Here is a 14,606-nt window from a genome sequence, read left to right as displayed (position 1 = left end):
AGGTACTTAACAACCTCACTAACCTTCTCTCCTCTTTCCCATACAGTTTTTTTGTTTCTCTCCTCCTGTCAGGAAGGTTAATGCGAACACGTCCCCCCCCTGGGCAGACGCGGCCCCCGCCATGATACAACTTTGATGGATGGCTCTGGCCTGCTGTTGGCCTGGGAGAGATGGAGGGACTGGGGAGGGGTGGCTAGAAGGTTGGACAGACCTGGCACATGGATGAAACAGCTTGGGTAGTGCTTCAAATATTGTTTTTCAGCAAACTCTCCTAAATAGCGGGTAGGCATCGGATATCAAACTTAATTGCTAACCAAAACAGCAGCACCCCCCCGAGCAGATTAAGTCTCTACCTGACTCCGACCTCATGTAAGAAGATCTTACACTTGAGATGGAGACTTTTTATTCTCCCAACATTTGTGTTTCGATACTACAGTGTACGTTTGCAAGCTCACCAACAATCTATTGCTAACCAAAACAGCAGCAAAAAACGACTTACGACGGAATATTGAACAGCAACTAGCGGCAACCCAAATAGTCCGACTCTGACGTGTCCACAAAATTTCCACACGCTTGTGCGCCCCGCCCTGTCTGCCTCAGTTCTTGACGTTTTGCCACATTTTTCATGCACTAAATTAAAAGCGAGAAAAGGGCGCGGCCCTAACATTAACACCAGAACCAAGTGTAAAGATTTAATGACCTCCCATCGCGGTGTGTTTTACGACCCCCTCAACCATCAGTTAACTTCAGAGTGTCCGACATAAAAGTCCAGATTGGAACCTCAGCGTGATCCTGCCAGTGTGTGGGGTGACCTTCTAGTGAAGGTTAAAACCTTTGGAAGCTCCCATCGCACCTTCATGGATGTTTTGCTTGTCTGAAGCTTACTTTGAGGGGGTATCGCTTTCCTGAGCTCGTGCGTTGTTGTTGAACGGATTAGCGGTGAAGGTCTAGCGAGAGTCCGTGTTTGCTTTTGGGCTCAGAGGCCACTTAGATGAAGATTAGGTTCTTCAAGCAAACACTTCACGGGGATAATAATAGGGATCAATGGCGGCAAGCTGTCAGTCAGGAGTCATTGATTGGTTCTTGTGAACCAACCTGAATGTATTTATTATTTATCATGATCATATTTATCATTTTTATATTATAAGCCACATTATCATTCATTCCAATATGTTGGATTGCACCATTTTAAATGTTGAAAATATTTTATTTTAGTAATCTTACCACTAATCACGGTCTACTGTGATGTAAGAGATTTTCAAGCTAATCTGAGCTCCACGATGCATTTTTCCGACAAGTGACTGATGATTCGTTGCACTTGCAGTTGAAGTGAAACCACAAACATCTAGTTTCAGTTCCTCCACATCGGAGGGCTGCGGTCAACACCCGCTTATTGTTTAATGTCAGCTCTATATGTTGCTGAATGCATTAATTTTTAAAACATCCATATTTATATATAAGCAATGGCGCACAAATATATAGATATTTTTAGATAATCGTGACATATCGTATAAATATTTAGATAGACATTTAGAGCATCTACAAAACCTAAAAAAATGAGCACTAAATTGCCTGCTGACACACTAAAAAGTCACTTTTGTAGCTAGTAATGGCGGCCATTAACCGGGTTGTAATATTGACTAACTATCAGCCGATGATGTGAAGTGCCCACTTGGTGTCACATGACCGAACATCGATAGTTTAAAAGCGCAACGACGAGTGTGGTAATGAATTATTAAAAGTGTTTGTGCAATCCACAAACCGCTTGGTGAGGTGAGATGGTTTGCATTTGCAAGCATCCTGTGAAAAGTCACACCTGCATGTTGTCAAGGTAGAAACGCTTCTATTTCGAGCAAGAGGTGTTGCAACACCGTTTTCATCATTTCAAACAGGTAACAAAAAAAAATTGTTGTGATTGAGAATAGCGGTTAGCCTTGCTAGCTAGCGATGATGTCATAATAATTCTAAAAATTGCTTTTAATTTAGATTTGTTCCTACTTGTATTATTCAAGTATTGAGGAAGGTTCTGGACATGTATGAATTTTATTTAATAAAACCAAGACTGTGGACGGTAGGATAATAATAACTTCTTAGCCATGTTGCTAGCTTAGCTATGGTGTTATATTTTAGAGTTTGCACTCAGAATAATTGTAATAATATGTAATAAAATAATCTAGGGGTACTTTATCTATGTCAAAATAGCAAGAAAGATGCATGTATTGAAATTTTGGAGGTGGAGTCACTACCCCCTGGCCACCACATAACTCCGCCACTGACGGCCTCCATGAACCAACTTTATTGCAGCGTTTCCGATTTAAAAATGACACATTGCGGTGATTTGGATTCAATTAATTAATAAAAAGCATCCTTGGCTCTATTGTGGTCGCAAGCATGTTACAAGTCTTTGCGACTCTGCTCTAGAACGAGCTGATTGAAGCCAGATGCCTCCTTCCCTTTATTCCCAGCCAAACTGAAACCACCTGTAAGCCCCTCCATCTCCGTTAGGAATTTGCAGAGATTAAATGCTTGCCACTACAATAACCTCTAGGGCGGGGAACCCGGGGCGGGGGTGGAGCGGCGTTCCGGTGTAGCACAGCATGGGATAGCTTGTTGCTTCTTACGCAGGTGAGGTCACAGCGGAGCACGCCAACGGCATTAAGTACAACCAGTCATACGAGAGCAATCAGCGTGAAGGTGCACAGAGGTCACAGAATGGAGGAATTACGAGGGAGGGGGGATGACTGGGGGGGAAGTAATGTTTTGCCGCATGAGCTTCTGCACAGAACAGCTTTTTTTTTTTTTTTTTTTTACCGCGCCATCACAATTAGCATCACAAGTTGGTGTCATGTGCACAAGTGAAGCAATTCGATATTGAAGTGATGTCATCGTCGTCATAGGGTAGGTTGACATCCAACATACTTCATTAAGCTTGACCCACTTGGACACACATGAATGAAAAATGCATCTTGTTATGGTTCTCATTTAACTGGAAAAGAAGCTAGAGTGGGACAGCGCGATGGCCTAGTGGTTAGCATGCTTGTCTCGAAGTTCGGGGTTCGAATGTCAGCCAATGCCCTTCTTGTGATGACTTTTCATCTTCTGGTTCTGTTCTGAAATAATTCGTTCTTCTTTCAAATTGACACCATCTCAAACTTGGCAAGTGCACTCCCATCTAGTGGTCAAAAGTGGAATTACACACCAATATACAGGAGAGTTGGAGAAAAATAGAGTGTTACTGCCTCCCAAAAAAAAAATCTAGCAGGATCTGATGAACTTTCTGCACACTTAATGAGAAACATGCTCTATAGGGTTGAAATCAGGCCAATGACTTGATTAAAGAAGAATGATCTCAGAGGAATGAATTAAACCATTTTATAGACAATCTCAGCCACTCCCAAGGTACTGTACATATAAAAATAAGCATTCACACTCCTACCAATGGATGATTTAAGAGTCTTTCAAGAGTTTTTAGAAGGTGGCAAAAAGCCAGAGCAGCCAAAAAGATTCCACGCAAGCAAAAGCGAGAACATGAAAACTCCTAGTAGAAAGTTGAGATTCCAACCCCGATCCTCAAAACATTTCCTTACGGAAAACATGACATTGCTAATTTTACGAGTGAGTCAGAAATCGTGACGTCACAGTAGCGTTCTCACAGCAACGGCAAAGTTTTTTTTTTTTTCCAGTCGAGTGTAAACACTGCACTGTTATGCATAACCACGTTTGATACAAATTGTCCGGATCAACTCGTCATGTTTTGGTTTGGGTCTGTGAATCTTGATCGCACTTGTGTTTCCACTGTGGGTAGAAGAAGGGAAAAAAAAAAGTTCTACACTTCTATAGGCTTGTTTGAATTTTGTATTGATATATTCAAACAAACTGACTCAATGAACATTGAGTGTTTCAAGTTGCCAACAAACAGCCAAGCACAAAAATGGGAACACGCGCAAGCAGCTGGAGTCGGCGGGAAACTAATGCCAAGATGCTCAGACTGAATTGCCAAGCCAACTCATCTCCAGCTTTCGATGTCACTCAATAAGCCCCGCCCCTTAATGGCAGACACCCACTTGAATAGACTGAAAGTACAACTCATAAAATCCTAATTACTTTACATTTTATTCTTTTATTCTTTTACAAGACAGTAATATGTTCCTTTTCTTGTTTTAAAAATTAACTTTACAAATTAATAAATTTAATCAAGGAAATTTTATAGAAGAGTCTAACCAAGGCTCATTCAGATTCAGATATTTGGCAGAATAAAAACTGTTAGCGCTAATTAAAAATCTAGCTAACGAGCTGGCAAAGTGTTTATAAGTGATTCAAATGGCACAAATCAGCAATTTAAATCTACTTGAAACAAAATCTGACTTGATTGTATACTTTTTATCATTATTATTATTACACTATATTATATATATATAATTTTCTTCTTAATAATAACCTTCACCTCAATGAAACGATTGAGCCCTCATCATATATTTTTATGGGAAGCAATAAAAGATCATGTGCTCTAAATGAGACTACACAAAATATATCGTTACACTATGGATGACAACATGGATACTTTTAGACGTCACTAATATGCGGTTTAATGACTTCAGAGCTGTTGGAAAAGGATGCCTGGTAGCAATAATTTGATTAAGTGCCGTAATAATGAACTCACCAGTGAGCGCAGCTGTCGCGACAGGGCAACTTGAAGTCCCCGGCATATCGGCACTGTCAAAAAAAAAAAAAAAAATGGACCGTTAGCTATTGTTCTGCTGAGTTTCCTGACATGGGCTGACTTATTGACCCGACGCACACAGCCCCCGTCCTCCCCGAAAAAGATTGAAAAGTGTGATGAGATCTAGTCCATAGCGTGTCTGCCTGTGCTGTGAAGGTCTGAGCACTGCAGCAGCATGAGGAGGAAGAAGAGGAGGAGGAAGGAGGAGGAGGAGGGATGTTCTCTCATGAGCGGGACCCTACTCGAGGGGCTTGCTCTGCCGTCGGAGCATGGGAAATTTTCGCTTGTGCCAGGAAGTGAACATATAGTCTGTCTGTTGAAGTGACAGCTGAGCCTTAAGTGCATTTGCTTTAATAGCATGACAATAACATACACGTGTGTGTGTATATTTTTGGCATCTAAATGTACACAGTGGAACCTCCAAGTATATAAGAAATCATGGAAACAGATTTTTTCCTGCACAAAGATTTTTTTTAAACAATGGCATATGTGTCAATGATCCCATAATAACGTCCCACTTGTTCCAATTTGTAAAACATCCTCAACTCCAAAGCTCACCAATTTTCAGTCCGTGTGTTATTACAATTATCTTGAGGCACGGGTATCAATTCTGAGACGTGGTTACCCTCCAAAATTGCCGACGTAACCCAAGAAAGTTGGGCATACCACTTTTAAAATCTCATTTTTTGACCTTCAACTTCAAGATTACAGATGATAATTTGATCCAAAATGGCTGCTTGGGAAAAATTTGGTGGGGTTAAATATCAAGTAGAAGTTCACTGAAGTAAATATTTGGAATTAGCCTAAAACTGACAAAAAAAAGAAGAGTTTTACAACTACTGTAAACTGTTGTATTCTTTGCAGAGGATAAAGAATACATGCCAGTGACTCGTTCCTCCATGAAGTGAAAAAATATGCTTCATAGGATTGAGATCAGATTTTCTTTTATATTTTGCATGACAACAATGTGTGCTCACGCGAGGCTTTCCTGTCTTCAGCTCTTGCAGACATATCTCACACTTCCTCACCACACGTCTACCCCCCGATGTACTTTGCACGCACCTCGAGTGGTGTTCCCCCCCCCCCCCTTTGAAAACAACAATCACGTTGCGTTTCCTCCTATTCTAATGCACCCTGCTCCATCTGCAGACAGGAAGAAGCATCAGGAGTGGACATGAAAATGAGTCCTCATCTAATTTAAGCAAAACATGTTCTTCGAATATCCAGAACGCAGAATCAGCGCCGCACCGCCGTTCCCGCTTTCTAACAAAGCCAAAAATCCCTTTTAAAGCAGATTTGTTTTGATCGAGCCTGTTTTACTCGCTCCTTGCGGCCCGACGACTCGAAGGACATCTATCTTCGGGGGAAAGGCGGCAGGAATTTGCAATGTACACAAAATAGTTCTGCCGTGTTTACGTCAATGACGGCAAAGTCGCTATATAAGGCGCGGGTGATCGCGCGGAGGGCTAAAAATGGTATGACTTGGGAAAGTCAAAGGAAAACTGAAGACAGTGAAGGTCAAGAAGATGAACAAGAGGCGCATTAGAAACTGATGGTAGGCCGTGATAAGATTTGGATTTTATTTCTATTTATTATATTATATTATTTTATATTATATTATATTATATTATATTATATTATATATTATTTATTTCGCTATATATATTTTTGTATTATTTATTTATTATATTATATTATATCATATTATATTATATTATTATTTTTTTTAACCAAACAATTCATGATTTTTTTTGCATTTTATTCCCCAAAGACTTTATAGTCGTAAAAAACGTCATCTATTCGCTGGAGACAGCAGCTGACAGCTACCTAAGAGCGTGTTAGCGCTAATACGACAGAACTCATCGCCTGGTTTAAAGACCACCAACATTGTAAGCGGATACGGCTTTCTCATGGTCAAGTTAGTGGCCTGACTTAGCGATGCAACTGGAGGCGAACAAGCGAGTCCTGTGTCGAGTGGACGTGAAAGAAAGCAGATCCCTCTGCGCCGATGCATTTAACGCCGACGTTAAGCAGATGAAGATAAGCACCAGGAGAGGAACATAGCTGCACTTCACCCTTGGTAACCTTTCCTTTTGATCAGCGCTCATTCCAAACCACTGCGCTCATTTATTTGCGTGGATGCTGCGTTTGTGTATTATTGATTAAACAGCGCGGTGCAAACAGATGCGACGAGTTTGCAGATTTTATCTTGAGCGTCATCCTGGATGTAAAAAAGAAAAGGCAGCTTTTCAATAAATAAAGGTTCACTGGCGGAGCTAGAGGGAGGTCCATGGGGGCTCTAGCCTCCCCCTTAAAATATGTTTGGACCTCCTAGGTGCTAGGCCAGATCTCTTAGGTATTTTCTGATTTTTCCTGGAATTTATTTTAACATTTTCCCATCCCTTGTTGGGTACAAATAAAGAATCTTTATCATCATTTTTTGAGACATTTCAGATGATTGTAATTTTATATTTCAATAGCAAATTTCAATGCTACATTGTTACTAACCGAATCATGTCGCAATAGATCCGAAAATTCAAATCCGATCTTGATTTCCAGATTCTAGTTTAGAAGCAAGCGGGTCAAAATTACCATCCAGCTTCAAAGTTGAACTCTAATCCCCCCCGAGGGCCGCTAACAACAACAGTTCAAACATCTGGGCATGAATTAACGGGCTCAATTTACTATTTGTAAGCGGCTGACAGGACGGCTAGCTTCACTCGGCTTTATTGAATGATGGGGCAGCGTCGGGTCATGACCCCTTTGACTCTATCAACACTGACTCAGGACTTTAGTTACATCCTGGATGCTGACAAATAAGGCAACTCCCTGTCGCTTTCCTTAGAGCCACTGAATCATTTGTTTGTAGTCGGTAGAGACGAGCGTATCTCCTTTTGTTTGATCGCGGATGTGATGGATAATCGGGCATTGTTGCTTTCCGGCTCCCCTGGCAGTTCTCAAGTGTCATGAAAGCAGTCACAATTTACAGTGGTGCATTGATTTCCAATTTTAAATTTTTAAATCGAATCTATCAAATATATTTTTCATCTTGCATTTAACTCAAATCTGTTCCTGGTGTAATTACGACGATTCCAAGATATTTTTTTTTCCGCATAAATATAAAAATTGTTATCGATTCATTCTCAGTTCTCTTAGGCATTACCGACTTTACAATTAATCATAAAAAAGGGAGTGAATGAGCAATCAAGGAAGTGATTTCACACCGGACCGCTCCCTTATCCTCGAGTCACCCCGATTACGCTCTCTACGAGCCTAACAATAGCCTCGATCTGACGAGGCGGAATCAACTGTTTACGTGCCACCAAACATAACAACGGTGAGTTCCATCACCTTTTTTTTTCTTTTTTTTTTTGAAAGCAACACCAGCGCAGGAAGGATTCCAATTTCACTGACATGAATCATAATACAGCAGTAATATTAAATAAATAAATAAATAAATAAATAATGTTAATTAAAGGCCAAATCAAGTCTAAAATGTTATTTGTAAAAATATGCTGTATTCAAATAAACTCCTCGCCTAATCCACTGTTCAGTAAATAAACACCCACGGAGATTTCTCCAGTTTCGGTTAATAATATCTAAAAAAAAAAAAAAGTGTTTGCGCAAATAAAGTCCTCGCCCTTATTAAAAAAAAATTGAGAAAATAAATCTTTAAACGCCCACTGACATTACTCCGGTTTCACTAAACAGAAATGGAAACATACCAGTAATAATAGATATTTTAAAAAAATGACACACACCCACACACACTCTATATATGACTGGCGAGAAGCATATGGCCGCAAACACAGTTGTCTCGGCTCTCCACGCGTGACAACACATTCTTGGCGTGTCGAGCCGCCATCCTTACTACAAGAGCTCATATTCCCCAACATCTCACGCAGTGACATCTGGCGTAGGCGTGTTCTTTACGACAAGATGCTCCGTGTAGAGGAACATGCGCGCAGTGGTATCCCCCTAAAAGCCGACCTCCGGACCCTCAAAGTTCTTTTTATCGAGTCGTTTTATTAACAGCGTGATTTATTAAGTGAGGTTAAAGGTCAGTTGGGGTGTAACCATCAAGAGACGCTGTAGACAAGACATTTAGCAATTGACATTTCAAACCTCCCACTGTATTTAGGAATAACGACAATACGGGTCCAGATGACCCAGGGTGTGTTTAATCGCCTGAAAGTGTCAAAACTTATTAACTCCATTAGTGTGTGTTTAATTACAAATCGAAGAAATCGACCGTTTTCACCATGAACTCGTTAAGGTCATGCTAACATCGATTGCTACGGGGGATACCAAGCTAATGTCGAACAGGTTGAGTTTGGGCACCTTTGACGGGTCTCAAGGGGTCTATGTTAAATCGAGAAGGCACCGAATGAAAGGGAGGGGGGGGGGGTCACATGACCTCAGGCACTGGTGTGTGTGTGCGTGTTCTGGAGCCCTCAAGCGCTCCCCTTTGGTAAGCAGATGGCGGATAAGATCAAAAAGGTCTGCACGCCCGCCTCATCGAGTTCGCTTTAACCGGCTATCGGATCACATGTTCGAGAAGTTTGAGCATCCCTCTGTGCATGCTCAGCGACTCATCTGCTCAGAATTAAAGCATTTCCACAAATAAAACATGACCTCGTTCTTCTCCATCAGGAACTAAAACGGTGTAGTAACTGGGGAGTAAGAAGAAAACTGTGAAGAAATGATTTCCTAACCACTACTGACTCACTTTCTCCTTAAAAAAAATGTATGTCAGTAAAATTTTGAAATCTTCAGCTAGCGTCACCCTAACAAGTCCAGCTGTTATTCGATTTGTCAATTTGTCACTTTCGAGTCTGTGCACCTGCAAATATTCAACACGGCAACACGTGTGTGCCTTACATGTATGTCGTGATCCAGCACGAGGGGTCCCATTGTTCAAGACTTCCTGCCGAATCCTACGAGGGAGAACAGAGGAAAGGGAGGATCATGGCAAAAACCTTTTTTTTTTTTTTCCAAGTAAAACACTCAAGTGATCCGACTGGAATGACAAGTGGGACAAATCTTGCAAAAATAGGCCGGGGGAATTATATTTGAATAACTCAACAAATGGGACAATAATTTCATTCAGTCCACAATCCATTAAGTCCTATCTGTGAACTTGCTACATGACATTCAATGCTTGTATTGTCTCAACGGCGAGGCGTAAAATGACTTCTTTCAGTCGTTACCAGAGGTTCATTGTGGTGTTTATTATTCGCGTCGCCTTCAATGGCGCGAAAGGCAAAGCACTTCCCTTAATTGTGGAGCAGCTGTCGTTCCAGTCTGTGTTTGGTCTGTGAAGAATGTTCGGCCTCAACTCGAATGTCGTAAAAAGGTCGTACAAAATCGTAGTAAGACTTAACCATTGATGGTTTCCTGTATTTATCCATACGGGGTCCTTAAATGCACCGTGAGCTTTCCCGTGGAGAAAACCTGCACGTGTAAGATTTTATTCCGCCACTGCGACAGGCTTCTTGTCTAGTCACGCTGTGGAAAATCAGTGACGTTGTTTGGACCCAACATATGAGCCTGACTCTGCTTCATCTCAACGATGGCTTTTTGAATAACGTCCACCGTTAAACATAATTACGTCCCCTCTCTCCAGCGCCACGCACTATTTTGAGCTATTTAGAGATTCTCTAATTCACTTACAGCGAGGGGGAAACTGTAAGCAAAGCTCTCTCGTTCTTGCTCCTTAAAAGAGCAATCGTGTGTACGTGTGTGTGTCTTACATAGAAAGGGGGCACCAAAGGTCAAGCCTTTTGCCCACTCCTGAGACAGGAAATGGCTCCAATATGGGCGGCCTCCGTGAAAACTCCAGGGAGCCATTGCAGGCTCCTCGTCCGCACCAGATCTGCATCGCCATCAGAGGGAGCGTAGATGACCTAAGTGAAAAGTACAGATGTTTTACTCGGCCCATTTGAAACCGTAGACATCCTGCTGGGCTTCACTGGGATATCATATTTAATTCAAAGTGACAGAGAGAATTTGGGATGAGTGTCCTATTTTTAACTATTATTTAATTATCCATTCAGTTGGGATTGAAAATGTTTTTAGAGAAAGAAATTTAGATTGGTGAAGAAGTACAAATGTAAAGCAATAGGGATAGGATACAAGGTGGAAAATAGCACATATGTCAACCAAAAAAAAAAAAAACTTGGTTAGACTCCATATTAGAGCAATGCCAATGAATGATGGAGAGTGACACCTAATTATTTTGTAGACAACACAAGTCACGGTGAGTCATAAAAGCTAAAAATAAATATGAAGAAACGACAAAAACAAAAAAAACAGAATTTCCTACCAGTTCTTGCGGAAGTAGCTTCGACGAACAGCGGAACGAATTATTTTTCAAAGACTGCCACCTTGTGCTCAACAATGGTTATTACACGCTCCATGTTTGTTTGCCAGATTTTTTTCCAACATTGTTTAAATCATTTCGAAAATCACAAAAAGTGGACATTTTCAGACGATCAAAGAGGATAACCTTGGAAAATAATCACAAATCAAATCGCAATCGTAATAACACCTATCTTTACTTCTTAGCATTTCTGACGTTCCTGAAGGCAACAATGATGCGTTCAGGTTCCGTCATGGAAGCATTCAACAACGTCACTCCCCGCCCTCTCCACCATGTTGGCTGGATCAGGAAGTGGACTGAGTAAGCCGAAGAAGAAGCTCGAATCTGAAGTCTGAGTATCAACGTTCCCAACACCGACCGTCTTCATTCGCCCCCCACACAGATTCCACCACTTGTCCAATTCGGCGTACATGCTGGGCGGCCTCCCGCTCGCTCGAGGCATCCACTTTTCTCCGGATCGGACCGTTTCGCAGCGCCAGACATGTCCTCTCTGACGCAGAGAAACTCGGGCCTCGTCCAGCGGCGAACCGAGGCCACACGTAGCGCCGCCGCCGACAAGGAGAGGGAGCCCGACGCGGATGAGGAGGACGCGCGTCGCGGTGAGGAGGACGAGGACGACAAGGGGGACTCGAAGGAGACCCGACTCACGCTCATGGAGGAGGTGCTGCTCCTGGGCCTCAAGGACCGAGAGGTGAGTTGCTTGTTTTTCATCAAATCCGTCAACTGGCTTTTTAGTTAGCTTCGCAAGCTAACGGGACGTTAGCAAATGTCAACAAAGCTAACTTTAGCATTATCTTCGTTGTTAGCATTATCTTCGTTGTTTTTTTTCTCTTCCAACGACAGCTAGTACCATCAACCGTGACAACAGGGCCTTAAAACTTCTCATTGTGTTTTTTATCTAAATTCGCTTTGAAATATCTTACAATGATACTTTAAATACAACTTGCGACTGGTTACGTGACTTTCTCTCGCTTAATCAACACGTCAGCGAGAAGACCTGGGTTTTTTTTTCGTGTGTTTTTTTTTCTTCCGCCCTCTTCATCCCTTTCGCCTCCTCCAAATCCCAACGAACGCTTCTTCAGGGCTACACGTCCTTCTGGAACGACTGCATTTCGTCTGGCCTCCGAGGCTGCATGCTCGTCGAGTTGGCTCTCCGGGGGAGGCTCCAGCTGGAGGCCTGCGGCATGAGGAGGAAAAGTCTGCTCTCCAGAAAGGTGCGGGTTTATCACCAACTGTTTAATGCAATAACAAAAGCTCCAGCCAAACGATCTGGACTCCAAATGATCATTTTGACTCCTCTGGCATTTAAAGTTTAGACTTCTTTACCCTTGTCACTACTATGTTGGTATTTCCACCATATCGGCCAATCTGCCATGTTCTGTCACGCCTGAGAGTCTCTGTGTGGCCGTGAGACATTGACGTACAAAGACCAAGTTGTTCCTGCTCAGCCAGGATAGGAGCAACCTTGTACAAATATGCTAGTCACCATTTTTTTTTTATTTCTGTTTGCTAAGGTGATCTGCAAGTCCGATGCACCGACCGGAGACGTGCTTCTGGATGAGGCTTTGAAGCACATTAAGGAAACGCAGCCTCCCGAGACGGTGCAGAGCTGGATAGAGCTACTGAGCGGTGAGATGGAGGATGAAGAAAAGAATGAGACCAAAATGTTGTTGACTCTTTTGTTTTATCTCATGGTCTTCTCAGGAGAGACCTGGAGTCCCTTTAAGCTGCACTACCAGCTGCGTAACGTCCGGGAACGACTGGCCAAAAACCTGGTTGAGAAAGGCGTCCTCACCACGGAGAAACAGAACTTCCTGCTTTTCGATATGACTACCCATCCGCTTACTAATAGCACCATCAAACAGGTGCAAAAACAAACTAAACATCAAACCTCTTGAAAGCCTTCTAAATGTCTTTTTCTTGTGATCAGCGGCTGGTGAAGAAGGTCCAGGACTCTGTTCTGGAGAAGTGGGTGAACGACCCTCACCGCATGGACAAGCGTTTGCTGTCTCTGATCCTGCTGGCGCACTCGTCGGACGTCCTGGAGAACGCCTTCGCGCCGCTCCACGACGAGCAGTACGACCTGGGCATGAAGAGAGTGCACACGCTCTTGGAGCTGGAGCCCGAGAAGGAGAGCGCCAAGCCTGGCGCCAATGAACTCATGTGGGCCGTGGTGGCCGCCTTCACCAAATGAAGAGGAAAAACACAGTTTTGTTTTTTCTTTGCTTATCCGTTCTATTCTTTTTTTTTTTCTTCTCAAAGCGAGCGATGCAGTTGGACCCTGAATTATTACTGAAGGACTTCAAACGAGACTCTAAAGAGACAATCCAATTCAGGTCGGCGGGGTTGGGAGGGGGAGCCATTTTGTGCGGTCAATGTTGATGTTTGTATCCCAGTGCAATCTTCATTGGTGGTGGGCTTCACCTGATTTAATTGGGAACGGAACGGACACTACACAATACACACGGAGGGAGAAAATGGCCGCTGTTGCCGTGGTGACTATGAAGGAAGCGTCATCTTCCTGCTCCCATGCAGAACATTCAGCCAAACATGACTTCGGAAAGCCGTTTGAACATTTTGTCAACGTCCTCCATTGCGAGCTTAAGGTCAATGTTCTCGTTGGCTCTTCGTCCTAGTACAAGTAGGGCGCTATCTTGTGCTACTAAACCAATCTACTTGTGTCCTGAATTGATTGTACGAGTACATTGACCTTTGACCTCCAATTAATGCTCTTACTGGCTTTCCATTGAAGACCTTTTTCCACGATGCCGCTTCCTGATACACGTTTATCATTCGATTCTGTTTTCTTTATCCCGGCAATTGACGAGATACACAATTGGGGGTCCGGGTGTCCACATCTGCTTCTTCTTCTAGTAGTTTGCCATTTATCAAGTGTTTTTTGCACAGCTTTGTAGCTTGCCCAAAAATATGGGGAGGGGTTCAACCCACTCCGTGATACAGAAAAGTAAAATATTTTATATGCAGCTACAGATGACAAGTGAGTCCATTCCAGAAAGCGGCAAAAGGTCAAGCAGACCCAGTGTTTAAAAAAAATGGATCATTTACCGTCTTGATAACATTTGTACTTTTATTTTGTACTTGGTCAATTTCTCTTTTTTTTTTTACATAATCAACCATAATCTTTAGACACAGGCCCAATCAAGTTAAGATCAACATAAGGGACCTCATCGTTTTGTTTTCGTTATGGTGCAGGGCAGACAAAAAAAGGATTTTCATCTGTTTGGTGGCATTTAGGTTCTTCCATTCCCGCACAGCAACACCCAAAGGTGAAAGAAGGCAGGAAGGGCTGTTTGCATGCAACAGGCAGATGTAGCTCCAGAAGAAGACAGCGTCGTCCTCTGTGTAATAATTCTAATGATTATTAGTCGTTTTATGTGTACGAGCTTACGGAATTGTACAAAAAAGGGATCTCTCCTTTCCTCTGTATGCTTTTGTATTACCACATAAAAATAAAGTAAAGGATTCTTTAAGTGCCTGAATTTA

The 14,606-nt window shown here is 42.4% G+C and overlaps 2 protein-coding genes across 2 annotated transcripts in view; one reads left to right on the top strand and one right to left on the bottom strand.

The window, feature by feature from the left end:
• Positions 1 to 12,458, bottom strand: part of itga1 (integrin, alpha 1) — a 27,771-nt gene extending 15,313 nt beyond the window's left edge. The window contains exons 1-3 of the mRNA XM_088391061.1: positions 10,474 to 12,458; positions 9,602 to 9,657; positions 4,661 to 4,713 (exon numbers count right to left, since the gene is read on the bottom strand). Of these exons, the coding sequence (XP_088247187.1) occupies positions 4,661 to 4,706 (46 nt within the window). The 5' untranslated portion in view covers positions 4,707 to 4,713; positions 9,602 to 9,657; positions 10,474 to 12,458. The remainder of the gene's footprint in view (positions 1 to 4,660; positions 4,714 to 9,601; positions 9,658 to 10,473) is intronic.
• On the top strand, positions 11,364 to 14,606 carry LOC148389575 (Golgi phosphoprotein 3-like). The gene is made up of 5 exons (XM_088391071.1): positions 11,364 to 11,793; positions 12,185 to 12,316; positions 12,617 to 12,731; positions 12,807 to 12,967; positions 13,033 to 14,606. Exons 1-5 carry the CDS (start codon positions 11,584 to 11,586, stop codon positions 13,294 to 13,296), a joined length of 882 nt encoding a protein of 293 aa, XP_088247197.1. The 5' UTR covers positions 11,364 to 11,583; the 3' UTR covers positions 13,297 to 14,606.

This window comes from Syngnathus floridae, chromosome 12 (assembly GCF_059516105.1).
Source record: "Syngnathus floridae isolate MCC-2025c chromosome 12, RoL_Sflo_1.0, whole genome shotgun sequence".
NCBI classification, from domain to species: domain Eukaryota; kingdom Metazoa; phylum Chordata; class Actinopteri; order Syngnathiformes; family Syngnathidae; genus Syngnathus; species Syngnathus floridae.
The sequence above is the reverse complement of the archived record's forward strand: the minus strand, read 5'-3'. Positions and strand labels throughout refer to the sequence as shown.

Excerpts from the sequence above, each read along its gene's own strand:
- LOC148389575 (XM_088391071.1), top strand. The coding sequence starts at position 11,584 with ATGTCCTCTCTGACGCAGAGAAACTCGGGCCTCGTCCAGCGGCGAACC. Across the intron at positions 11,794-12,184 it reads TGGGCCTCAAGGACCGAGAG|GGCTACACGTCCTTCTGGAA; the intron begins GTGAGTTGCTTG and ends ACGCTTCTTCAG. Across the intron at positions 12,317-12,616 it reads AAAGTCTGCTCTCCAGAAAG|GTGATCTGCAAGTCCGATGC; the intron begins GTGCGGGTTTAT and ends CTGTTTGCTAAG.